The sequence below is a fragment of the Chlamydotis macqueenii genome, chromosome 16 (genome assembly GCF_036417535.1).
Source record: "Chlamydotis macqueenii isolate bChlMac1 chromosome 16, bChlMac1.mat, whole genome shotgun sequence".
In the NCBI taxonomy this organism is placed as follows: domain Eukaryota; kingdom Metazoa; phylum Chordata; class Aves; order Otidiformes; family Otididae; genus Chlamydotis; species Chlamydotis macqueenii.
The window spans coordinates 9,637,425-9,661,111 of NC_141571.1; the positions used below are offsets into that span (position 1 = coordinate 9,637,425).

The 23,687-nt window shown below is 42.7% G+C and overlaps 2 protein-coding genes across 3 annotated transcripts; one reads left to right on the forward strand and one right to left on the reverse strand.

Annotated features, from left to right (window-relative positions):
• Positions 1-1,215: 1,215 nt before the first annotated feature.
• On the reverse strand, positions 1,216-8,396 carry CYP24A1 (cytochrome P450 family 24 subfamily A member 1). 2 transcript variants are annotated; one of them, XM_086760865.1, is made up of 11 exons: positions 8,157-8,396; positions 7,860-8,050; positions 7,368-7,461; positions 6,578-6,674; positions 5,246-5,337; positions 4,336-4,447; positions 2,820-2,965; positions 2,326-2,492; positions 2,058-2,136; positions 1,437-1,631; positions 1,216-1,326 (listed from the first exon to the last, which is right to left on the reverse strand). In XM_086760865.1, the coding sequence occupies exons 1-11, from the start codon at positions 8,394-8,396 to the stop codon at positions 1,216-1,218; spliced, it is 1,524 nt and encodes a 507-aa protein (XP_086616991.1). The 2 variants fall into 2 exon arrangements, with proteins under 2 accessions (XP_086616991.1, XP_086616992.1); XM_086760866.1 differs by lacking the exon at positions 1,437-1,631 and having other exon boundaries at positions 8,157-8,281.
• An 11,583-nt stretch (positions 8,397-19,979) lies between these two features.
• Positions 19,980-23,175, forward strand: PFDN4 (prefoldin subunit 4). Its single transcript, XM_086761059.1, has 4 exons — positions 19,980-20,189; positions 21,190-21,297; positions 22,298-22,441; positions 22,755-23,175. The coding sequence occupies exons 1-4, from the start codon at positions 20,166-20,168 to the stop codon at positions 22,884-22,886; spliced, it is 408 nt and encodes a 135-aa protein (XP_086617185.1). The 5' UTR covers positions 19,980-20,165; the 3' UTR covers positions 22,887-23,175.
• The last annotated feature ends 512 nt before the right edge of the window (positions 23,176-23,687 follow it).

Genomic DNA, 23,687 nt, shown 5'->3' on the forward strand with positions numbered 1-23,687 from the left:
GATAAGGACTAAGCACGTTTCCTTTCCCTTAAGCTGACTTCTCAAAGGTCTTCAACTCTGAGCTTACAGGACCAGTTCAGCCATGACTGTTGTTCCCCGAGGTCCTATACGATAGCCACAAACTGGAAACCAGCTCTTTCCAAGCCAGCCTGTTGAAAAGCTTGAGGCTATAATAATTTCCCTGTGCGCTAACAAGAACTGTACATAACACTCCACAGCTCATTATCAAGCTCTATCCTGTACAGTCCCTCAGCTGCACTAAATCAGTATATTTGCATAGGTATATGAACGTGCATGGTATTTTTCTTTCCTTTTAACATTGCTAAGTACAGCTGAACCAACTAACCACATTTTCCCAATAAAACAGTACAGGAGGTTTTCTTGGTACTATTTCTGGCTCAGCAATGGTGCAAGGAACGTGTGTTGCAGTTTCTCCACTGATAACCATAAGCTTTGACTCTCCCAGTCGTTGTATATTTTTTTAGAGAAGGCAGCAGCAGGGTTGTTATTTATTTTCTGCAAGCTGTATTAAAGAGAAAAATAAGCTATACAGTGATTATTTAAAAGCAAATAGCACTAAACAAACTTCAGTTTGTTAAAAGAGTTAACGGAATTAATAACCTTACTCAAATTATATTGAGTGATTTTTTCCTGTGGTGTTGGCTAGGAAAGAAAAAATTTTCCGTAGTATTTAAATGTCACTCAATTTCTAACTTGAGGACTTAATTCTAGACCAAAAACTCACTTTTCCAATTTAGATTTTAATACAAATAAAAATCTATGTACTGTTCCTTAAGAGGGCATTTTGTTTTTGATCTGGACATTGATGGTCAAAATCAAATGCTATTTTTCAGGAAATATCTTCTAGAAATGCAGTGGAGAAGTTATATTATGACAAAACAATGGCTATTATTTTCCCCAGCAGTGTATACATTTTGATTTCCCCTTTTCTGATCTGCATCATGCACAGAAGACATGCTGTCTTTGAGTTTAAAACTGGACAGAGCCATAAGCCATACAAAATTTGTCTTCTTTTGTAGTACATAGAATATTTTATGTTAAAAGTAACAAAATGTGATGGTATTCAATAAATCTCACATTGTGAGAATAAAGCTTAGAAAAACATCTGTTCTCTTACACTCACAGTTCTATGAAAATTCTAAATGAGGTTCAAAGAAAAGTTTCATGTACTCAGGAGACCGTTATGCACATACCTTATCGTCTGTGAAACGCAATGGGAAGCTCCCGGCTGGGAATCAGTATTCCTGAATGGAGGGTTTCTACTGGCTTGCTGTCAGTTGCTACAATTCGGTATTTGCGAACGAGCTGAAAGACAAACATTGCCATTAGCATGCTTTGGCTTCTAGATCTTCTGATTAGGTTAAATGTTGAACAACCCAACATTGTGTATAGAATGCCATTTTTAGAGTATTTACCCAGCAAAGGGCCAAGTGAAGCTGTAGCTCTGCTATGCGGCGCCCGATGCACATCCTCTTCCCAATGCCAAATGGAACATGAGAAAAGGGATTTATCAAGTTCTTCTGAAACCAGCGCTCTGGTCTAAAATGAGTCCAGCCATTAAAGTACTCTTCATTGCAACCCAGGGCATGGCTGTTTATCATTAGTACAGTCTATAAACAAAGCAATAGAGAGAGTGTCATCACAAATTGGCTTAGAGCTACCAAGTGAATCAGCTTGTTAATGGAAAAAAAATAATGCAACAGTAAAGGCGAGACAGTTTCCTCAGAAGATGTCGTGTAATTCTCTGAAGATTAATTCAAACACCAAAAAGGTCAAAGTTTTCTCATAAAATCATTGGGAAGTTTGAATTTTTTTTTGAAATAACACACCAAAATGTTTTTGTTTAAATCAAACAGCAGTGTTGGCAGGTATGGTTTTCACTTTATGGGAATTCTTGGTGTGAATTCCTCATTCCTTACCCTGGGACTCATCCTTTGGCAAAGTCATTCTGAGACTAAAATCTGACCAACTTCAGTGGTTTACAGGACAGTTAATCAATGACATAATATTTTAGTAAGCTAAATGAATTGACTTACCCCTTTGGGCAGTACATAATCTCCCAGAACCATTTCGGTGTCGATGGTGCGAGTGGTAAATGGCACCGATGGTGTTAATCTACAGTGAAAGAAACAAAATGGGTTAAACGTCCAGCATTTTTTCTTTCTGTATCTACAATAGTTTACCCTAAACAACAAGGTGAACACAATTATATATACTAGAAAATTATTTCTCTAGTACACACTAGCTAGTAAAAAACTTTGTGATCATTTTGGGGTTTTTTTTGCAAATTATTTGAGAATTTACCTCATGGATTCTTTCAGACATGCTTTTAGGTAAGGCATATTCTTCAAGTTCTCAGCACTTGGGCTCTCATTAGCAGCCAAAACACTCTGTATTTCCTGGAAAAGCTTCTGCTGAACACGTGGATTGCGTGAAATGTTATACAAAGCCCACAGTAAACTATTGGCAGTCTGAAACAAACCAAAAAGAAATACAAGATCTCCATTGGTGGTAACAGAAACAAGAAGTTGCCAAAAGCTCAAAGCAACATTTACAGCTGGTCAGTGGCTTATGGTATTTTGTAAGTCTAAGGGATTATGAGCCACCCTAGTTGATATCTAGGAGTAATGAACAGAAGAGAGAATCCAGTGATTCCAGGTAAAAATTCACTTGCATTTAAGCTGCCAAAGCAACTACAGGATTAGCTCACTCTCAGATGTTGTGATGGTTAGGTTGCGGAAGAAAGCAGGAGTTGGAAGGATGCTAATTTTAACAAGCTCTTGGAAAGTCAGGTTTACCGTTTCAACTCCAGCAATCTGGAGCTCTGCAATGGCAGCGTACAGCTCCTTCTTGGAAAGTTGTCCTCCAGAATAGATGTCACACAGGAAATCCTCCTGAGGGTTTGCAGAGTGTTTTTCCAGTCGACAGTCAATTGAGTGCTTGGCTGAGGAGGGAGGAGCAGGAGGTAATTAATGGAAAGTTGCCAAAAATGCTATAAAAATAAAAGTAAAAATATGTCTCACATCCAAGATTTTGAAAGAAGATACCTAGCTGTGCTATTTTTTTTCAAGCATTGAGCATTATACTGAATAAATAATGGTATTTTCACTTTTTAGACGAAATCACTTCTGAACAGAAGAAGCTCCTGCAAACTATTAAGACTTCTGCTTTCTTAAATTAGGAAAGGAAATCAGTGATGTGTTGAGTGAAATATTTAGCAAACAGAAATACAAGTGTGTCAAATTTATTAGCTTGGATTTTCAAAGGGGATCAAGGTGTTAAAAAATCAAAGAGACTTAGCACTCAGACTCCCCGAGGGGAAATTTAAGCCTTTGATTTACTAAGGAAAGACAAAAACAGATCACAAATTTCTACACGCTTTTTTTTTTTTTAATATAGAGGACTAGATTTTGCCCACCCTTTCTCATGAATATCCCAATTGTTAAGACCAGTTCCTACTAAGGAGCTATTCCTGTCAAGTGAAGGTGTCAAGCTATTTTTTCTGAACAAAACAGGTTTAAAGTGTCTTTTCTAAAACCAAGAAACTAAGAAGCAATAAAATAAGTGCACATGTGGCTGGCATGACCAGAAGTCCTGAAGTATCAAGTACTCAAATACTAAGAGAAATATATCACTTAGCGTTCAAATCAGCCAAGTGCCAAAACCTTTCTTAAACTTTAGCTATAACTGTCGCTGTCTAGCAAAGTATTGAAAAATATAAACTTAACTTCATATCTGGAGTTAGAGTAATTTTTGTAACTTTGAAGGCCAATTCATCTTAAACAGAAAGAAAATGTTGTCAAAAAGGTAAACTGTACCTTATGATTTAAATTGCTTCTGTTTTTAAGACTTACAACTATATTGCAGGTTGTTCAGAAAACACATAATTTCCTTTTTTTTTTTTTTAGCAAACAGGCTTTTCTTACATGTAAAATTCTTGTTCCTCAAGAAAACAACTCCCTTTGAGAGCAGTCCCGTTGAGAGAGGTCCCTTTTCTCACTCGTGAACCTTGCCTTTAAAGAGATTATACACTTTCTGGCTATTTACTTTTACGACATTACTGGCTCCCAAATTTCTGGGGCTTCCCTGGGGATGGGGTATTGCCCCACAACCAGATCTAAGTGTTAGTCATGAGAAAACAGTGCTCTCATGTTTTGCATAGGTTTGTGGTTAGCTGCAGCAAAGGTGTCTCAATCTGTGCTGAAGGCAGCAATTAACAGCAGCGTGGGGCAGTTGCATGTATGAAGAAAGTTAATTCCATCGAGTAAGAAACAGAGGCAAAGGGAAAGGAGAGATCATGTTTAAAACAATAACCTGTTTTAAATATATCATCCCACGCTTTAGTATGAGCTTGCCAGACTTTTGTGTTCAGACCCTTGTGAAGTTCCACGGGGGTCACCATCATCATTCCAAAAGTAGCCATCATCTGTGGTGGAGAAAGGGCTTTTGAAATCTTGCTTTAATATATCTACTTGCAATTTCAGAACAAAATTAGACCATGAAGTAGGAGGCAAGTTTCAGGAAGTCAAAATTCTGGCAGATTTTCCATCCTGGATGGAAAGGACAGGTCTCAACCTACTTAGACTGTATACAGCAAAAATTAGTGACAGCCAGTGGAGGACTGGAGGCTTCTCCAGTGCATGATTCATCCTGTCTATTTTAGGCACCTGTTTCAGAAGGGGACAAGCCACCCTTTGGCAGTGTCTCTCTCTCCCTTGACAACAGATGCAGCTAAAAAATTAGGCTAGGCCAGATGCCTATCTTTCAGATGGCTAAAATTAGGCAGATACATATCGCCGGAGTCCAAGTTGCAGCAAAATGTACAGCAGGTGTGCTTGCAGGAATGACTAACCTCCAAATCCAGCGTATTTGCATAATCCCATACAACTTCAAGTGTCCCACCCAAAACACAGCAGTGTTGCAAAATAGGTGTCTCAGAGGGAGGGGAAAGTTAACCAGCCAACCTGACAACTGTATTTCCAGGATTACCCTGCTGTCCATGCAGCATTTTCCCCTACAGATTTAGGCATTTCGTAATGGGCCAGTCAGATGGTCAGTAGTAGCATTGCACATCGAAGCATCGCCTTGGATGTGCAAAGCTGCCAATACACATGTAGCACAGAAGCTTGAGTTTCTTTTTTCAAATGACCCATTTAAACTGGTACCCTCTCATTAGTTGTAGGGGTAGGAAATCACTACAGCTCCAGTAAAGACTCTTCCATACCGTTTTTACAGCCTTGATGAAGTTCAGACTTTCTTCTTCTACATCCTGCTGTAGGAGACCAAACCTCTTTCCATACAGCACCAGGCAGATACCTGTTGTTAAGCAAGATTATAATTAAATTATATAAACAAAAGGGTGCATGGGGTCCACCATTTATTGTCAAGGAATGGCTTGGATTATTCTTCTGAAAAATGGTCTCTGTTCTATGATACATACGTGAGAACAGCACTTCAAAACACCTTTTGCATGTTTGCCTCAGAGCCAGGTAGCAGTGTATCTAGCTAAGGTGCCCTTACAGTAGCTCTTTCTTCACAAATAAGAATCAGCACTGATCCCCTCACATGAGCAGCAGATCACTCTGCCAAGCAGGGCTGGCATATTCAGCAAGCAAGATATTTGGCAAAGCTACTGAAAGAGAACTGAGTGGCAGGAAAACAGGACCTGGAGAGGACATCTAGTCCAGCGTTTACTAGCCCTTTCCACAGCCAGAAACCACTTGCAAACACTGGCAGCATCCCACACTCCACCAGCCTCCACCTCTTTCCAGTTGCTTTTTTTTTTTCTTATTCCCCAAAGCTGTCACTTCCTATTTTCCCTGTTCCAAAAGCAGCCATCACCACTGAGAGTGGAAAAAACTACATTTAAAACATTTTCAGGAGCTCAGTACACAGGTTGCTGAGATGAGCCAGCCAAGAGCAGACATGTCTGGCAGAACTCATGCAGTTACACACAATACCCGACCATCCCTCCTCGTTGGGAACCACTGGTGCAGTTTCTTCTGCCCTAAGTCATTCCTGGCAGATGGTTCCTTGCCATACTCTGAAAGGTTTCTAAAGATGGAGGCTCCTGTCTTGGTAACATATTCCACTGCTTCTCGACCCTAATGCAAACATTTAAAATTGGATTTTCCAACCCTTGTCTAGAATGAGAACTTATTCACTGTTATTGGATCGTTTAATTGATCTTGTGCTGCTGATGATTAACAAATATCAGGTGGACAAAAATGATCATGTGCTATCAGATCCCACTCCAGATAAACGCACTGTGATTCCCCCAGGTTTTGGGTTTGTAAGTCACTATGAATGTTTGATTCTTTTTTTTTTTTTTACAAGGCACGTAGATAACCTGACAGAACTGAAGAGTTTGTATAGACGCTGATGAATTCTGCATGTATACTGATGGTCCCTTGGCTTTTCTGCAACCCACTTCCCATGATATTGTAGCTGACAGTTTGGAAATAATCAGCCTACACTGTCATCACTGATCTCACTTTAAGTGAAATGCCATGGCAGGTACAAAACGCATACAATTCTCAGGCAAAAGCCAACTTACTTTCAAATGACCATTTGTTGAATTCTGAATAGACATCTTCAATTTGTCCATTGTGGTTACAAACGTCGTCTATTCTGTGCATGAAGTCCTCCAGAACCTAAGTGGTGGAGAGGAGAGAGAGAAAAGAAAGGAATAAAATGACATAAAGTAGTAAAAATCCTGTGTAATTTAGCATTTCAACTGTCTTTTAAATAGATAACGATCTTGCGTAAGAGGGGGATACTTATGTTTCCTGTTCTTTGAAGAAGATTCAATCTCCTACTACGTTAACATATGTTTGGATTTGACATGACTCTCATGCTGTTACTGTTTGAACTTCGACAGACTAAGCTTTCCTCCACAGGGATGAAATGCTTCAGTCTGACGTTGGGATAATACTGGAGTTTCACAATAAAGAGTATTAAGCTGTTTATCACAGATGCTCCTCAGACTTAATGAGGAACACAGAGGTTAAAGCAGGAGGTGTTCCCTGATGGGAGAAACATAAGAATGAAGAAGTAAAAGCAAAAAACACTGAATGCAAGAAAAGTAAGCAAAAACTGTTTGCAGGAGCCCATGTCATTGTGGAATCATCTTATCCTTCTGTGGAGACAGGCAATCTCAACTGCAGGTTTCTGTGTGGTATCACTTTTGGTCAGATCCCTGAATGATTTCAGAGTATTAACTCGTGCTTTTGCCACTGTAGAGCAGGTCAACAGCTATCCAGGTAAACCAGATCACTCCGTCTACTTTTGTTTCCCAGGTTTCCAGGGGAGTGAGGAGAGGGAAAGAATTTCTCAAAGCGCAGTACCTCATTGATCGTGGCATCCAGTTTCACAACTTCTCTGGGTTTCATTAATTTCTTTTGAAAGGCACTTCTTACCCTCTGCCAGTCCTTTCCTTCCCTAGATTGAATTAAATACAGTGAGGTTGAAATGAGAAAGGCTTACAGAAGGAAGACAAAAAAAAAACCCCAAACCCGCAGCATGTGCACCAAGGCACCGCCGGGCCCCGACGCGCCTCCATCACCGCACGGGCGGGAGCAAACTCGACGGTGCGGCCGCTCCTCGGGTGCCCGGGGACGAGACCTGCTGAGCCCGCAGCCTGCCCCGCCGGCCCCTCTGCGCCGCGGGAGCGAATCCCAGGACTGGCAAGCCCGGTCCCCGCGGAGCCGGGAGCGACAGCTCGGCTGGAGCCGCCCGCCCTCCCGCAGCATCCCCCGGGGACCTCGGAAAGGTGGCCCGCACCGGCTCCCCTCCCCGCACCTCCCCAGGGCCGCCCGCCTGCTGCGGGTGCCACTCACAGGATCAGCAGCCCGTAGCCCTCGTCGCGATAGTCCCGATAGGCTTTCCAGGGCTTGATCTCCAGGCGCTGGGGGCAGGCGCTCTCCCGGCGGTACAGGGCTTCCAGCAGGCAGGGGGCTGCGATGTGCACCGAGTCGAAAGCCCCCAGCTTCATGCGGAAAATCTTCCCAAACCTCCTGTGGTACTCGGCCTGGGGGCGCAGAAAAGACCCCCCACCCGGTGCCGGTGAGTGCCAGGCGCTCCCCTGCCTCCCCCTCCCCGTTGCCGCAGCATCCCCATCCCTCCGCCCGCCTCACCAGCGTCTCATGCTGCCTCTTGAGCCCCCCTTTCCAGAGGACGTCGGGCAGGCTGCCCATCAGCGGCCAGCTCGGGGGACCGGGCAGGGCGGCCAGCGGGTGCCCGCGGCTCCGCGGAGCGGGGGTCGCCGCCGGGCGCGGGGCGCAGAGGGAGGAGGCGAACGAGCGCTGCGCGGGGCTCCCGGCGGGGCGGGCGCAGGTGAGGGCGGGGTGCCGGAGGAAGATGCTGCAGGCTGCCATCGCCGCGGTGACAGACACCCCCCCGCATATTTGTATATATATAGCAACCGGGAGGCCCGCTGGACTTTCATCGGGGGCCAATGGGAGCCCTGGGTGGGGTGAGGTGGGGCCGGCTGGCCAAGCCCGGCCCGGCCCGGCCCGGCCCGGGGAGGCTGCGGGGCAAGCGGTTCACCAAAGGGTTCAGGCGAGGCAGGAGGGCACCGCGCCAGCGCCCTCCGCGCCCCCGCCTGCGGAGCTGCACGGGGGCTGCCGGGGCTCCTGCCCCGCCGCGGCGGCCAGCGCGCAGGTAGCGGCACCCGCTCCTCGGAGAAGCTAACCGGCGTGGGCGTCTCATAAAGCAATTTTTTTCCTCTCTCTCTCTTTTTTTTTTTTTTTTTTTTTTTTAATTTTGGCTTTTTGGTGGGGCGAGGCAGCCAGGGCGCATCAGCACGAAGCGTGGAGGGTCTGTGGTATTTGTACTGCGATGCACAGGTGACCGAACAGTTCAGTTTTCCTTCAGGATTTGCACTTTAAAACGATGGAATGAGAAGCGCAGGGAGCTGAGGAATAACAAGTTTTGGTGGGTGGACTGCCCTTACCCTATCTGGCTGACTAACCACCTATTTATGAAAAGGGCATGTGAGTGCATCATCTGAGAAGGCAAAATTCCCTTCACTATTAGTGTTGGCAACCACTGAATTCTGACAAAAATCAGTTGTTGCCATGAGTCTTTTAATCGGAAACTGCACAGCAACCCTCAGAGAGAGCCAAAGGTTTTCATGCTAAGTGAAGGCAGGAGAGGTGCAAGCGCAGGTAGCAGCTCAGGTCAGCGGGGTACTCAGCTCTCTGTCCTCTCCCTGCAAGAGATGTCAGAGAGGCTGTGGGTGTTGATGCAAGACAAAAAGCTACCTGTAAACCAGAGGATTTCCAGGAAAGACAGGTATGCTACAACAAGGACCCGATTTTCTCCACCCCACACTACCTTTTTTCATCTTTCCCAAGTTGTATTTTGTGACTCAGCTCCTAATCCCCTTTATTTAAGAGTAAGATGCAGAGTGTGCAGACAGATGGGTGTGTTAGACTAGTGACAAGCAGAGGAACAGTCAGCAGATAGGCTTGACATGGAAGCTGAGACCCATATAGGCACATGTCTCAAAGTCAAATTAATAACAATAAAAAGACCAAGGTAGCAGTGATCAATACAGAGAAAAATTTACAAAAGCCTGACATCTCACTGTAGACTTTTTCCGTGATTTTTGTATGTCTTTGCCAATCTTGCCCCTCTGTTTCCATGATTTTCTTCTATGTGATTATACTATGTGGGCCACAAGATCAGAGCGCTTTCTAGGCAAGCTGTAAAATTAAAGCTGGTTCAAAGGTTTGCAAAATTTTTTTAGGGAAACATCATTCTTGTGATGTGTTTTCTTTGAACCAGTTCTACTGAAAACACATCTTGCTGTCCTTGTAGACTGAGTGCAGTTCGGGCTTTGTTCAATGATAAGTTCTTCTGAGAAACCAGACAAGAAGAGACAATTTGTGTGCTCAGTGGACACCTGTCTATTTAAGGAATCAAAATGAACTCATTTGAAGGGTCACAGCTTAGCGCCTGTGAAACGATCTCCTCAAAGAGCGTGGAATAGGCAAGTCAAGACTAAACCGGGCACAGGTCAATTTTTCCATGTTTGTCGCTGCTATGGGGAAGAACCACCCTGTTAATACGAAATCTTTGCTATTAAGCCGTTTTAAAATTACAGAATGGAAAAGGTTTTATTTAACTTCTGTGCTAGTGATGTAACTCTCTGGCAGGGAAGCCGGTGTATTTGTAGCTCAGATAGGCCTGGAGCTGAGAGAGCTAATGATTGCCTCAATTTCTGGTAAAGTGCAGTTCTAAGGGCATTTTCAGCCTTCACTTCCTCCCCTCCCTTTTAAGAGATCTCAAAAACAAGCCTTTAATTTTCAGCAAGATCTTTTCTTGTGACCTTTAGAACATATCAAGGGTTATGCTAAGAGCAGAGAGACACTAGTCACAGTGTTCTTGAATGGAATTTGGGGGGCATATCCTCACAGGAGTATCACTCCACCGAGGCACCTGTAACAGAGAAGATGTCACCATTCTCCCACAGATGTCTACCCACAAGACTTCCCAATATTTTCTAATAGTTGTAACAGCTCATGACAACTGGGAGTGAAAAGGCCTCTTCACCTCTATACTATGGCAAGGAGTATTTTCAGGTCAAAGACCAGGAAATATGTGAAGATCAAAAGTAAATAGCTTATGATACATATTCTTCTACGCTTCTCTCGTGCTACAGAAAAAAAAAAAAAAAGTGTTTTGATTTCTGCAGCCTCAGATGTCAGGAGAGAACGTTCCTTGAAAAATGACCTGCCAGTGTGATGCTTCTGTAGAAGCTCTGACAGGGACTGCTGCAGAGGTACAGAAAGGCAGTGTTGGAGCGAATCTTTTTCATCACTGAAATATTTAATCGGTACCTGAAGTCCAAATTTTAGAGCTGTTTCCCAAGCAGAAGTAATTGCTAGTCCTACCTCTTGGGAAACAATAGTAACATATTCCTTACACAAAGCTTGGAAATCCCATCAAGCTAAGAACTCCTCGCTAGGATTTAAGAGACTACGATGTGCTTGGAAATCTCATCGAAACACAACAGCTGAACCTCCAAGATGTTGTAAAACATATTAAAAGCACCGAGCTCATGCAAAGTGAGCTGACTGCTTTTCATATAGAGCATTCAAAATACACTAAATATTAGCATTTAAAATACATTAAATATTACCAAAGTAACTCCTCAGTGGGAAAGAGCTTCAGATTGGTAGTGGATTTTCCTCCTTAATACCTGTAATTCCAGGAGGTTTGTTTTGTGACATATTACACAATTCCTGTCTCCTGACCTCTACTCTTTCTCCTTGTTGGAAAAAAGCTTTTTGCTATTTTGGCCCTAGAAATGCTTTTAAAGTCTCCCATGTTTTCTAAAAGTGCTACAGGAGAACGGGCAGGCTACACAGGGAGTATCTCTGCCGTACGAAGGTATTTCACAATGCTGGGGAAGACAAGCTGAATGCAACTTGTAAACTCTAGTGTCAAAACACAAAGTTGTTATTCCAGGTTTTTTGCTCATGTTTGTTTATACACTTTTAATTCTATGTCTATTTCCAGCTGAGGATCTTATGGTTTTGTAAATATTGATGAATTAAGCCTCAACTTAGGAAACGGGAAAGTACAGTAATTCCCATTCTACAGAAGAGAAACTGAAATTGATTTGAAAAGTGAGATCTCAAAGTTGTTATATAGACATTCACTGTAAAATGAAAGCAAAAGAAATATTCATTATATTTTTTACTCAAACACTAGTTTTTTGACATTAAACTCTCCTGATCTTACTGCATACTAGATGAGTACACTCCTACAAGACAACGGTAGCAACGGAGGAAAAAAAGGTCTGCTGAGCAAACTGAGAACAAGGTAATCCTTGAGAGGGACCCAGAAAAACAGAAAGGTAGATGAACAGCTCAAACTCCACCAGCTAAGGAATCTTCTAGCTGGCCGTGACCTGTTTGAGATATCTACCTCTGCAATAAACATTGCGACATTTAACTATTGAAGGAGTCTCTAATTAAGTAAGTACACGGTTCAAGAAAATTAAGAGATTTCTTGACTTAAATTAAGCGTAGTTAATGTTTACTTAAAAATAAAAAGTTGAATAATCTTTTCTGTGAATAAATATTTATTGCCTACTTCATGTGAAAAAAGCAATGGTCCACGTCATTCTCTAGAGGGGTTAAGCTTACAGGGGGATAAGTTAGGGAGAAAGTGGGGACCACAGACCAAGAAATTGAAGTTCAAAACAAGATGTTTTGACAGTCAGCTTGGAAATACTCTGGACTTGACTGGCTCTTCCCTTTTCTTCTGCTAACAAGAACCACTCTCTGGGCTTTTTCAGTTTCTCATCTCTTAGCAATCTTGTCCTCCTTGAGCTGGGAAGGGAGTTGTTGCAGCAAAGCATTTGTGCATTAGGATGCTGTGAGAATGAATTACTGGCCCAGGCCGATTTTTTCTCTTCGGACAGAACTGACAGAAGTCTAGAAGCTCTCTTCACCTTTCACACAGCACTGTAGAGAGGCACATTTAGTTTAAAAAGCAGTAGTATTCAGGAATCTCTCAGAACATTTCATTTGTCCAAACACATTCAGGAGGTAGGAGTTTCACTAGTGGATATTGTGCCACGGAAGGTGATACTGGAAGTCCTGGTTTCGCTTTATGAGTCTTCAATGCCTCCAGGGGGAAATGGAGGGAATTCGGTGTGAACTGAATCCCTCAGGATGGCTCAGAAGTACCTACTGGAATCATGATTTTGTAACTAAGCAACAACTGCGGGTGGATACCTTCATACTAAGCCAGCGTAGGAAAAGCCCTGTTGCTTCTTTCAATTTTGTTTCTCCCAGATGTCCATAACTTGTCTTTTTCCTGTTGACACTCATCCTATCCTCTGCTCTGCAATTATTGGCAGGCTTAATGTACAATCTAACTATATTTTACCTTTGTCCCAATGAGCAGGGATGTAACTTGGTTATTTACCGCAAAAGAATTATGTACATTTATGACAGTGTAAAAATATAAGTGTCAATTTATTGCTGATGTTATCAGCGTAACATCATGTTATGCAAAGAAAATCTTAGAGGATACAAAACGGTGTAATGTAAATGGCATTTTCTTCACCCCTTGAACAGGGTGACAGCCTCTTTTATGCTGCCTAATGATCCACGATGCGTTAGCACTGTGCCTTTAGATCCAGTCTATATTGAAACACTTTAGTTCAGCAGTATCAGCAAAAGCATAATTATAAAGATTCAATAAATTACCATTAAATTCCTTTTTTTTGTGTGTGTGTGTGTGTGGTGGATGTTAGTGACTTCAGATGATGTATCTAAGACTCAGGCTAGCTTGCATCCACTTCAGGTTAGACCTGCAGACGTTCCTGTGTAAACACGCAATATCTAGATATCTATCTTTATTAACTGCTCCTAAAGGTATAGAGGGCAGGAGGGTCCTGGGAAGTATTAGGAGGAACTGTGAAAGGTTCCACATAAAATCTAAAGAAGGATTTGGGTGATCAAGTTTTGCCCAAGATTCAGGCCGAAGGAGTCAGTTAAAGTTTGCCAAGTCACCTGCAGATACGGAGTGTTAGACCTCTACACAGTTCAAAATGTAGACCCTTAGGCATCCTACATCCAAAAGACACCTACATTCTGTAGGTATTTAAGTATTTATGTCTCCAACTGTAAAAACCCCTAACAGCTTGTGTCTCTGCCAAGATGAATGTATGCAGCTGTCCGCATTCTGAGACAGTAATCCTTGGTAATTTTTCCCCATTGGGAAATTAATCTTGATTTTAGCTCTGTTTCCAGAAACAGTGTACTTAAGAGCAATCTGTGTATTTGTACTTAATTTTTGTGTGCAATTATACATTTAACCTTCTACTAAGACATTGTACATGTGCAGTTGTCTCTTTCACGAGCAAAGTAGCACTTGTGTTATGATACTGAAAAATTACAAAAATACTTTCAGTTCGAGCAATATTAATAATTCTACAATGTAAGTAAGTGACCAAAAACTGTTTGCCAAAAGCAAGAAAAGCTTTCAGAAGGAGGAAATACTGAGTATCCCTTTAATTCAAACAACACTTGAAATATAAAATAAAGATCTACGTTTATGAATCCAAAGCTTTTAGTTGCTGTGTGACTGTCTTAATTGCCTGGAAAATGACTTCTTGAGAGAATTTGCTAAGGCTGGTTATACAAACACTTGAATCAGACTCAAACTCATGCAATTTACTGGATTTGTTGATTAAGCCTGTAACGTTTGCACAGATTACTTTCAGTCTGATGGATGTGTTTCTGCTGAGGTAAAACTGACCTCATACCAAGTTTGTTGAAAGCAAACAAATGCTTGTTACTTGCTAAAATGTTGAAGGCTCTATTTCTATGAGATGCTACTAGCCAGTTTATCAAAGGAAGGACAAGAACAATATCGTTTTTGCACATCTCTCTTACATTCATCTTATAATAATATTTGTCTTATTGCTCCTGCGCTGACATGTTGTTGTAAAATCCCATAAAGCATAATTGTGTGATTACACTCCTTCATGCTGGTTTTGTATTATACTGTATTATATTTCTAGAATTAGATTTTCACAGATATTAATACCTGGTCTCTAAATTCCCCTGAAATACCAAGATAATAGGTGATGCTTTCATGAGGTTAGCATCTTGAACTCTTGCCAATACACAAAAAAGACAGTTCAGGAGCCTTAGTGACTTAGTAAGCAGTGTCTCCCCCCTGAGCCAGTACAGAACTCAAAGCCTGACCTGCTGTTAGTAGCTTCGATGCCTTTTGCAGCTAATGCCTTCTGATACACACCGCCACAGCTATGACCATTTGCAAGTGCTCAGAGAGGAGGAGTGCTAGTTATTAGTACTATCACCACCTTGCCCATGATTACAGTTGGGTAATAATATCTGGTCTCTGAATTTCCCAGTAATGGCAAATAAGTGGGAGATTTTCAGTGGTTTTCACTAAATATTATGGACCACTGCTGTTTGATCCCAGGGGGTGGGTGTGCGTGAAACAATCCTTGCCTGTGGCCTTTAGAATATTTTCTGATGAAAGATCTAAGAGATACGTACAAGATATAATTAATCCAGCAGTTCTTCTGTAAAACTACTAAGAGATGAGTTTGAACTTTAACTAGCAAATTGTTGTGAACTTAGTGCATTTTGCTTCTATTGTCTTCATTAGAGCCGTAAGAAAATATGAAAACTCTATCTCCCTCTACCATTAGTCAGCCCAAAGGCACTTGGGCTATGCTTCGCTGAACTCAATACCCTCTGGGCCACATCCTGGTTACTCCTATTCATTGCTTGTGGAGGGATTAGAGCGGACTGCATGAGTAGTTCATCAGATTAAAGCCTTTGCCTGAAATCCTGCTGTTTATTTCACTTCAAATGCCTGGCCACAGACCTCTCTAGGGAAGAGTTTAGTTTCCTCAGATGTATGACTACTGAATGCAACTATTGCCCTTGGGAAAATAGTTAATATATTTATTGCTTTCTTTGGTAAAGTATCAAATGAGCACATCTGATACTCCTCCTGAGGAAAACTCTTCTCAAAAAAAAAAAAAAAAAGAAAAAAGAAAAAAAGAAAAACCCAGAAAAAAGAAAAACTTGTGCAGATTAAAAAACGCTGAGTAACACTACAGACAGGGCACGTTACTGAGAGACCTGCTGTGAGTTTAGAACCATCCTCCAGATGAAGTGGCAGGTAAATTTGTAATGCTTTAAGAGAAAAGAATCCAGCAGGATGATGGTTAAGGAGGGAACCAGACACTATTCCTCCTTTTGTGTCTTCTTCAAGAAATACATACTGACTTCTGCAACTGGCACTGACAGTGCTGCTCTTAGAAAGGAAATTACTTCTACCCTTACAGGTGTAACTGAAGACCTAATTTCAAGGAGTTTGTGAGCAGTTCTTACTGAAGCTGAACCACAAAAGTGAGAAAAGAGCAAGACTGACACTGCAGTTGTAGGCCCTGCAGAGACACTTCCAGTGCAGGCCACAAATGGTTCCTGATCAACTGAGAGATGTTCCCTCACTAGAAACATTTCTGGAACAGGATGGATCGCAGAATAACAGAAACATATGGCTAATATTTTGAACTCTGGAATATTCCCTGTTGATATTGAGATACCCAGTAGTGGTGAGGAGGGGCACGGTTGCAGAGTTAATTCTTACCTTTTATTTTGAATAAAACCAGCACGATGTAACAACTGTTCTGTTGGGCCAAAATTATGGGATTATAAAGCATTATGTTTACAAAATATCCTGTTCACAAAGGTGGAGTAAGGTCTTCTACTGTGCTTAGCCATAAAGGGATTTCCCAGCAAAAGGGAATCTCCAGTTCCCACTGCAGGCACAAACAGCCGGCAGAAACTCCCCTTGGCTTCACGGGTCCTGCTGACGCTGCAGAACTATCTGCAAAGCACTACTGCAAGGGAAAAGAGAAATTTCCTTCACAGAGGGTGAAGCTTATTGGGACGACTTTTTTTGAAAAGAAGAACACCCTTAGAAGGGGATTTTTTTTTGCCTCAACCTCCATCCCTCCTGTGATGCTGGTACGAGAAGGGCAGACAGAGGCATCCTGACATAAAGAACTTTATACCACAACAGGTCACGTTGTCTAATACTGGAAATGCCACGCTACTGCTGGCTCTGCGCCTACGTGATACGGAGGCCGTACCCCTTCAGTATACCGGCACAATTAAAACAGTACAACTTTGTGCGGCTTTTGCTAACAGCAATCCACTTCATAGAGGCCAAATCTAGATAAACCAAGCACTTCATCTCCATTAAGTTTTGTCCATTTCTAATGCATCTTGTATTAACAAACATTGTTGATGTGTGGGTGTTTCAAGATGCTCAAAGACTGAGAAAGAGCTCTGTGTAACTTCAGGGAAAAGGGTAGAGTTTGGTAATTCAAAACAACTCAGGCAGCAAAGAGCATGGGAAGACTTTCCCACTAAGCTGTATTGCAAAAGGCTACAGCAAGTAACATGAAATGAAAATGTGAAAAAAAACCACAAAGGAGACGTAAGATGAAGGGCATGGGGTTTATATTCATCATGGAAGAGATCCCACCGAAGTGCAAGGTGAAGCTAACCACACTCACAACAACAACAAGGACCAGTACAAGAAAGAGCAAGTCCTTTTATGCAACTGAAAGAGAAATGAGGTCACTGAGTTCAATGAGTTTATCTTACTCCACCGCTAGATGTTTGCACTCGTGCACTGTTTTCACTTTTATTTACATAAGAAAGGTCTACAGTAAGTTGTTCTTGGCAACATACTCACACCACAAATCTTGCCTGAGCATGTGGGAGAAAAAGATTTATTTTCAAAGCCTTCAAGTCATCAAATTCTTATGAAATCCACTCCTTTTCTCTTGAAGGAAATTACATTGGCTCGGACCTAACATGCATTATTCAGCTAACCCACCTGCGGAAATACCCATGGTTTAGACTGAATCCTTTCATAGTAGGATCTTTAAGAAGAGAGAAGATAGCTGACTTAGGGAAGAGTAGGAGAACGGCCAGAGAGATGAGATTTTGTTCTCTGAGAAAAAGAGAGAATTAGGATTATGTTTTACATAAGTTAATAATAACATAGTTCTCCAGGGAGAACTCTTGTGATCAATTTTTTCCCTCAGTGGGAAACAAGTCAAAACTATGCACCAAGATAAAATGTAACCGTCAGCCTGAGGGCCACTCAAAATATTTTATTTTCTATTCTGTTTTTTTTTTTTCTACTAGTTTGTAACAGGGGTTTTGAACTGAGAAGCCATTCTGAACTGAAAAAGCAGAACTTTTTCATTCCATAAATATCCATTATTGAATATGCCGAGAGTTCTGATTTTTTTCCCTCTCAACTAATTTTTAAGCTAGCAACCTGCTGCAACCTTTCCCACAAGTAGCTGTGACTTTTTCACATTCATTCAGCAAAAAGCAGTGATTGAAAGAGAGCTCCCAAACCAGCTCTACTACGAAATGAAGCTAAACACCGTTGGTGTAAGCTCCAGCTCAGTCAGTAATAAAGCACGAACAGAAACTTTTCATTCTTGCAGGCAGTAGGGCTGTTATACTGTTTCCACCTCTGATGAACAAAGTGAAGGCTGAGAGAGAATGGTGTCAGTGTATGTGCTAAGACTTGAATGGAGCACGCCATACTTCAGCTCTTCCTGATAGGGCCTAATTGCAGGAAACTAATAGGAAACTTCAACACCCATTCTGCTGTTGGGTGTTGTCTTCTATTGTTCTCCACAGATCTCCTTCGGAATGGATTTTATGAGCTATTGTGAAGCAAGGATTCTGCTGCAGCTGCAGGACTGGGCTCTCCCTCAGTGACAAGGGATTCTAACAAAAGCAAACACTGGCACTCTGTTCCACTGGTTGTTCCTATATGTCTCATTAAAACAGTAATTGGATAACATACAGGGTTATCTATGGTTTAGGTGTTTGGAGGGAGGTGAGAGACGTGAATTTGGATGCCATCAGACAGCAGGGAACTGTACATCAGCCTCCTGTATCATGAATTGCTGTTTGAAGAACAAGAGCGTTGTGTGCAATCAGGGTATTACACATTTTAGAGCATAGCTTGAGAAAAAAAAGGTTATGATTTTTGCCTTCAGGAAATGGTTTTGATCTTTGGACTCCAATCTGGTGGAGGTGATTCTTGGTATCTCTGAGAAAAGGTTCAGCAGTTTTGGCTGCCTGGGACTGAATGTGCTGACCCTAGGCAGCTCCTTGGTCACAACCTGGTCTGGTTTTTCTTCTGGAGATCCAAACTCTTCCCAGACACTGCTCCATGAGCTGCAGACTCTAACTCAGCTTTCCAAATTCCTTTCCAAAGCCAGACTCTTTAAAAGCACACTGTCAAGGGCCCTGGACTCTCCGTACTCAGGCACTTTCTTTGAGTCTAACTCTAACGACTTTCAACTGCAGCTCACAGTAGGGCATAGCAGAAAGATGAATCACAGTAAAACACCTGAAGATATTTTCAAACACCTTTCTGAACATTACAGTGCAGGCTTGTTGCCATCCCCACCTGACACTGGCACAACAGCGTATCGCTTGGAAATCTTTGTAGCTGAGGTGTATTAACTTTTTTGAAAGCTCATGGGTACCAGAGGTGATGCCCATTCTTCCAGGTCTTGGTAGACCCAAGCAGGAGCCGATCAGAGTCTCAAGTAGTCTCGGCCAGTGTTGCCAGCAGCAGCGGCTAGGCCAGCCTCAGTCAGTGCAAACGCCTTCAGAAATCCTGTCGGTTTCGAGCCCGCGCGTTGCTGAACACCCACCCACATGTGCCCATCCACCAAGGGCCCAGGCTTTGGGATCATGGCCCTTGTACCTCCTGCAGCCGAACATCAGGAGCACCAGGCCTTTCCCCTGCAGTTGGGAAACGTTCTGATGACCTGGTTTTGTTTGGTTTTTTTTTTTTTTTTTTTTTTTTTAGCTGTGAGACATGCTATATAAACTTAAGCATGTGGAGGCAATTATGCACTGTAAATGCCAGCTAGCTCTGTTTCTGTTTAGAAGCTGTCAACCAACCTTTTCAGAAAAATATTTATATTTTTGCTTGAAAAGTCCCTCTGCAGTGATTTGAACCTGAAGGCCTCTCCCACCTCCGTTTCCAGAAAGACAGCTCTTTTGGCCTGGTGACGGCTCGGAGCAGTCCCGGGCTCCGGCCTCAGGCTGGGCACAGCCCGACCGCCCCCTGCTCCCCTCTCAAGGGCCGGCCTCCCTCAGGAGACCCCTTCTGCCACCCCCCCGCCGCTGCTCCTGCGGCCGCCGCCGGGCCCTCACCGGGCTCCCGCTGGGGCTGCGGCCGCAGCACCGAGAGGGCGGGAAGCCGGAGCCTCGGCCCCATCTGCCTGCGCCACCTGGCGGCAGCGCTGGCAGGCCGCAGCCACAGCCCCATTTTTCTGTCGGTAGAAGGGCGGAGTCGGGCCTCTTCGCCTTTAAACGGAACGTACCAAGGACTGCGGGGGTGGGTTGAGAGTTATCGTGTGCCCCGGAGTGTCTCTCGGAGCCTGCCAGACTAGAGATAGTGAGGAGGAGAAGAAGCCCAAAGTCTTGTAGAGTCGCCGCGGCCAGGCGCTTTCCCTCGTCTTCCCATGCCCCCTGCTCCTGCTCTGTGGGAAGGGCGAATAGTTCAGTCCTCCCAACATGGCCGCCACCATGAAGAAAGCGGTGAGTGTGGGAGGTGGGCACAGCGGGGTTTTTTTTTCCCCTTCCCGGCCTCTCCCTCCGCTCTGGGCTGCTCCTGGGGAGGGCATAGCCTCTCTGCCGCTTCCCAAGGCGGGCACGCCGGGCCCTCTGGCTGTTGAGGGCCGCCGTCTCTCGGTGCTGGGGCGGCGCGGCCATGTCTCCCGCCGCCCCTCACTCCTCGCCCCGAGGCGCCTCCCTGAGCGCCTGCTCGCCGGTCACGCAGCCCCCCGGGCAGCAGCCCTGTGCGGGGCTGGAGCGGGGGCGGCTCTTTCCCTGGGCCGCTGCCGGGTCAGGCCAGCTCCGGGTTAGGTGCTGCCGAAAATACCCTGCTCGTTTGTCGGTGGATGAAGGTCCTGGCGTTGTTAACGTCGTTCTGTCGAGATCGCTTATCAAACGTGCAAGTGTGGATTTGTTTACACTGCTGCGACGGAGTCTGTGCTGGCGCAGTTTGTTGTAAACTGGCAAAAGCTCTTTCTGGCTGGACAGACCGCCTGTAAGTGGAGGACGCCCTACCCCTGTCCCACAGCGGGTCACTGCCGCAGCCCCTGCCACCACCTCCCCGTGTCAGGGAGTCTGCGTGAGGCACGCTTCAGTGGATTTAAAATCTCCTGTAGCACCACAGCAGTTTGTGGCTAAGCAATTAGTATAAAATGATGTTGCTGACAGATTACGTCCACCTGTTTGACTGCACTCTGTGGTCATCTTGGAGCAGAGGTGTCTGGTTCAACTGTCAGTGCTGTCAAGGAAACAACCTTTGCCATGAGGACGCCATGGACAGCAGGTGCTTTAATTGGGTGTTACTAGGGCCTCTGTCCAGCTAAATGTGGGTATTGCTGATGTCCTTGAGGCATTTTAAGGAATCAAGTGTATAAGCAGAATGTAGCAGCTGTAAAACTATTTTTCAGAAGCTTTGTAGGAATAATGTAGTGAGATTCAAGTTAATGTAAGAAATGGAGTCTTCATTTTTGGCCTCTTCATGCAGGCTGCAGAAGATGTCAATGTTACTTTTGAAGATCAACAGAAAATTAACAAATTTGCAAGAAATACTAGCAGGATCACAGAGCTGAAAGAAGAAATAGAAGTGAAAAAGGTATGTTTGCTTCAAACATAGTTTATTTTTTGTTGTTCTGAATTAATTTTCAGCTGTAACACAAAATGGGGGCTGTGGATTACTGTAAGTAAGGCTTTGGTTCTAATATGGAATTTCTGATACTTTGCAAATAGCCAGTGAATATTGAAGTGGAAAAAGAAGTAACAGGAAATAAAGGGCACTAGTATATTTCTGCATGCAGTTCTTGGAAGCCCTTAGTTGTCATATATGAAGCATTGTGTATATATAATGACTGTTTGTAGTGTTTTTAAAATTTCCTGGCTGAGATTGTTCATATTTGTTCTTTCTTGACCAGGGAGGCAGTTGTTTGCTATGTTCTTCTTTTGACATGTTGACAGAGATTGTTATTATTAGCACAGAGGTTTTCTTTTGCTAGGCTGAAGAGGATACATAATTCTAATTTTCTTTTTTAGTATTAACTCGCTTTCCTTCAACAGCAGTCATAGCATTTCCAAAGTTTTACCAAGTTTTTAAAAATTGCTAGTACTGTCACTAAATGTTTTCTATAATTGCTTTGCCTGATATGTATATTGTAAAAATGTTGCCTTTTTTTGTTGTTGTTCCATTGATGGGTGCTGGGACTCCAAGCAATCCTGCTTTTGCAATAAAGTCATTAACATTTGCCATCTTATTTGTTATTTTTTTTCCTGTTCTCTAGCTAAATTTTAAAATTCCTATGTAAGAGCATATCAGATATCAGTGAAATTTAAATCTGCTATATTTCTCTTGTCTAGACAGTTAATTATCCTATTAATGACAGCGAGTATTGACTAGAAATTTCTACTGGTGCAGCTCCATTGAATTGAATGCTTATGCTAAATTACAGCTCTGGAACTGTTCTATTTTGTTGGTATCATGCTGGCAGGTAGGATTTTTGCCCAAAACGCAGACTCACTGTCAACTCATACCATTACAGTGTATCCATTGAAATAACTTAAATAGTACAAAATTACTGCCTTTTTTATGTCTTGATAAATAGAAACAACTTCAGAATTTGGAAGATGCTTGCGATGACATCATGATGCTTGATGATGGTGATTCACTTCTGATACCCTACCAAATTGGAGATGTCTTCATTAGTCATTCCCAGGAAGAGACACAAGAGATGCTGGAGGAGGCAAAGGTTTGTCTGGGCAAAAGGGAGCTCCTTTACTGTGCTGGCTGCTGTAGTGTGATGGAATGGGATGAGCTGTTCATCCTTCGATCGTTTTACTTTCTAAAAGTCATGTTTGATTTATGATTTGAGGAGTGGGATGTGCATGCGTGGTAAGTCATAACTGGGATGTCAGCCTTTGTTTGGCCCTGTAGTAAGTCTGACAGCCTGACTTGGCAAAAAGTTGGCAAAAGGGTACCACTTTATTGTTTGTATGTTGCTGACAAACATGACTTAGTTTGTTTTACGTAACTAGTTGGTTTTTTTTTTTTTTCTTTTTCAGAAAAGTTTACAAGAAGAAATTGAAGCGTTAGAATGTCGAGTGGAATCAATTCAGAGGGTGTTATCTGACTTGAAAATTCAGCTCTATGCAAAGTTCGGAAATAACATAAATCTTGAGGCTGAGGACAGCTAAAGGTGTTCTAAATATACCATACAACTTCTCCTTGTTTTATTAAATGTTTTGATAACATTGTTCAAATTACATCTAAAAAAAAAAAAAAAATCTACTGGTTTTGTTTGTTTGTTTTTGTTTTTTTTTTTTACTTTCCTGTCTTGGGTTCCATCTATTTAATGAGAACTTTATTATTTTGGTTATTGCAGTTATTTATTTGTTCAGGACAGCATTAGCTTCATACTGTTGGTAAAGCATCAAGTTTGGAATATTTGCATTGTTTATTAAAGTAGTAAAGTCAGGCACCTGTTACAGTTTCCTTGGTCGTCTTTTCCACTCCTGAAAATACTTCACTACAAAAACAATAGAAATGGGGAATTCTTGACTTGCACTGTAATGGCTGTTTGATACAAGTTTCTCTGTAATATATAGAGCATGATTCAGCTGTAATGTCTTTCAGTCTTAGCTCATATAGTGTAAACACTTAGCTCAGTGCACAACTTGGCATCAGGTTGACAGGGGGAGAAAGCGAGGCTCTTTAAAGCTTGCGTTGGTATTGAAGAAAAGCTTTTGCAGTCACAGTTATATACTACTCTGTATTTGGAAATCACAAAAGATGCTGTAATGGTGAGTCTTAACTTCTTCTAATTTTCCTGAGCAATAATTAATGTCAGAATTGTTCATAGATGATGTTGCAATGTCAACATCAATCCCTGGAACTATCCCTCCTTCACTATGTGGAATTGAATGTACATTTTAAATGTCTTAATTTGCTGACTCCTTACATCCTTAAAAAAATTATGTACAATTTCACTGTAATTC

Bases quoted from the DNA above. Each gene is read 5' to 3' on its own strand.
- CYP24A1 (XM_086760865.1), bottom strand. From the start codon at position 8,396: ATGGCAGCCTGCAGCATCTTCCTCCGGCACCCCGCCCTCACCTGCGCC. The intron at 6,675-7,367 runs GTACTGCGCTTT...TCCACCACTTAG, and splicing joins TGGATGCCACGATCAATGAG to GTTCTGGAGGACTTCATGCA. The intron at 5,338-6,577 runs GTAAGTTGGCTT...GCTTAACAACAG, and splicing joins CAACAAATGGTCATTTGAAA to GTATCTGCCTGGTGCTGTAT.
- PFDN4 (XM_086761059.1), top strand. From the start codon at position 20,166: ATGGCCGCCACCATGAAGAAAGCG. The intron at 21,298-22,297 runs GTATGTTTGCTT...CTTGATAAATAG, and splicing joins AAGAAATAGAAGTGAAAAAG to AAACAACTTCAGAATTTGGA. The intron at 22,442-22,754 runs GTTTGTCTGGGC...TTTCTTTTTCAG, and splicing joins AGATGCTGGAGGAGGCAAAG to AAAAGTTTACAAGAAGAAAT.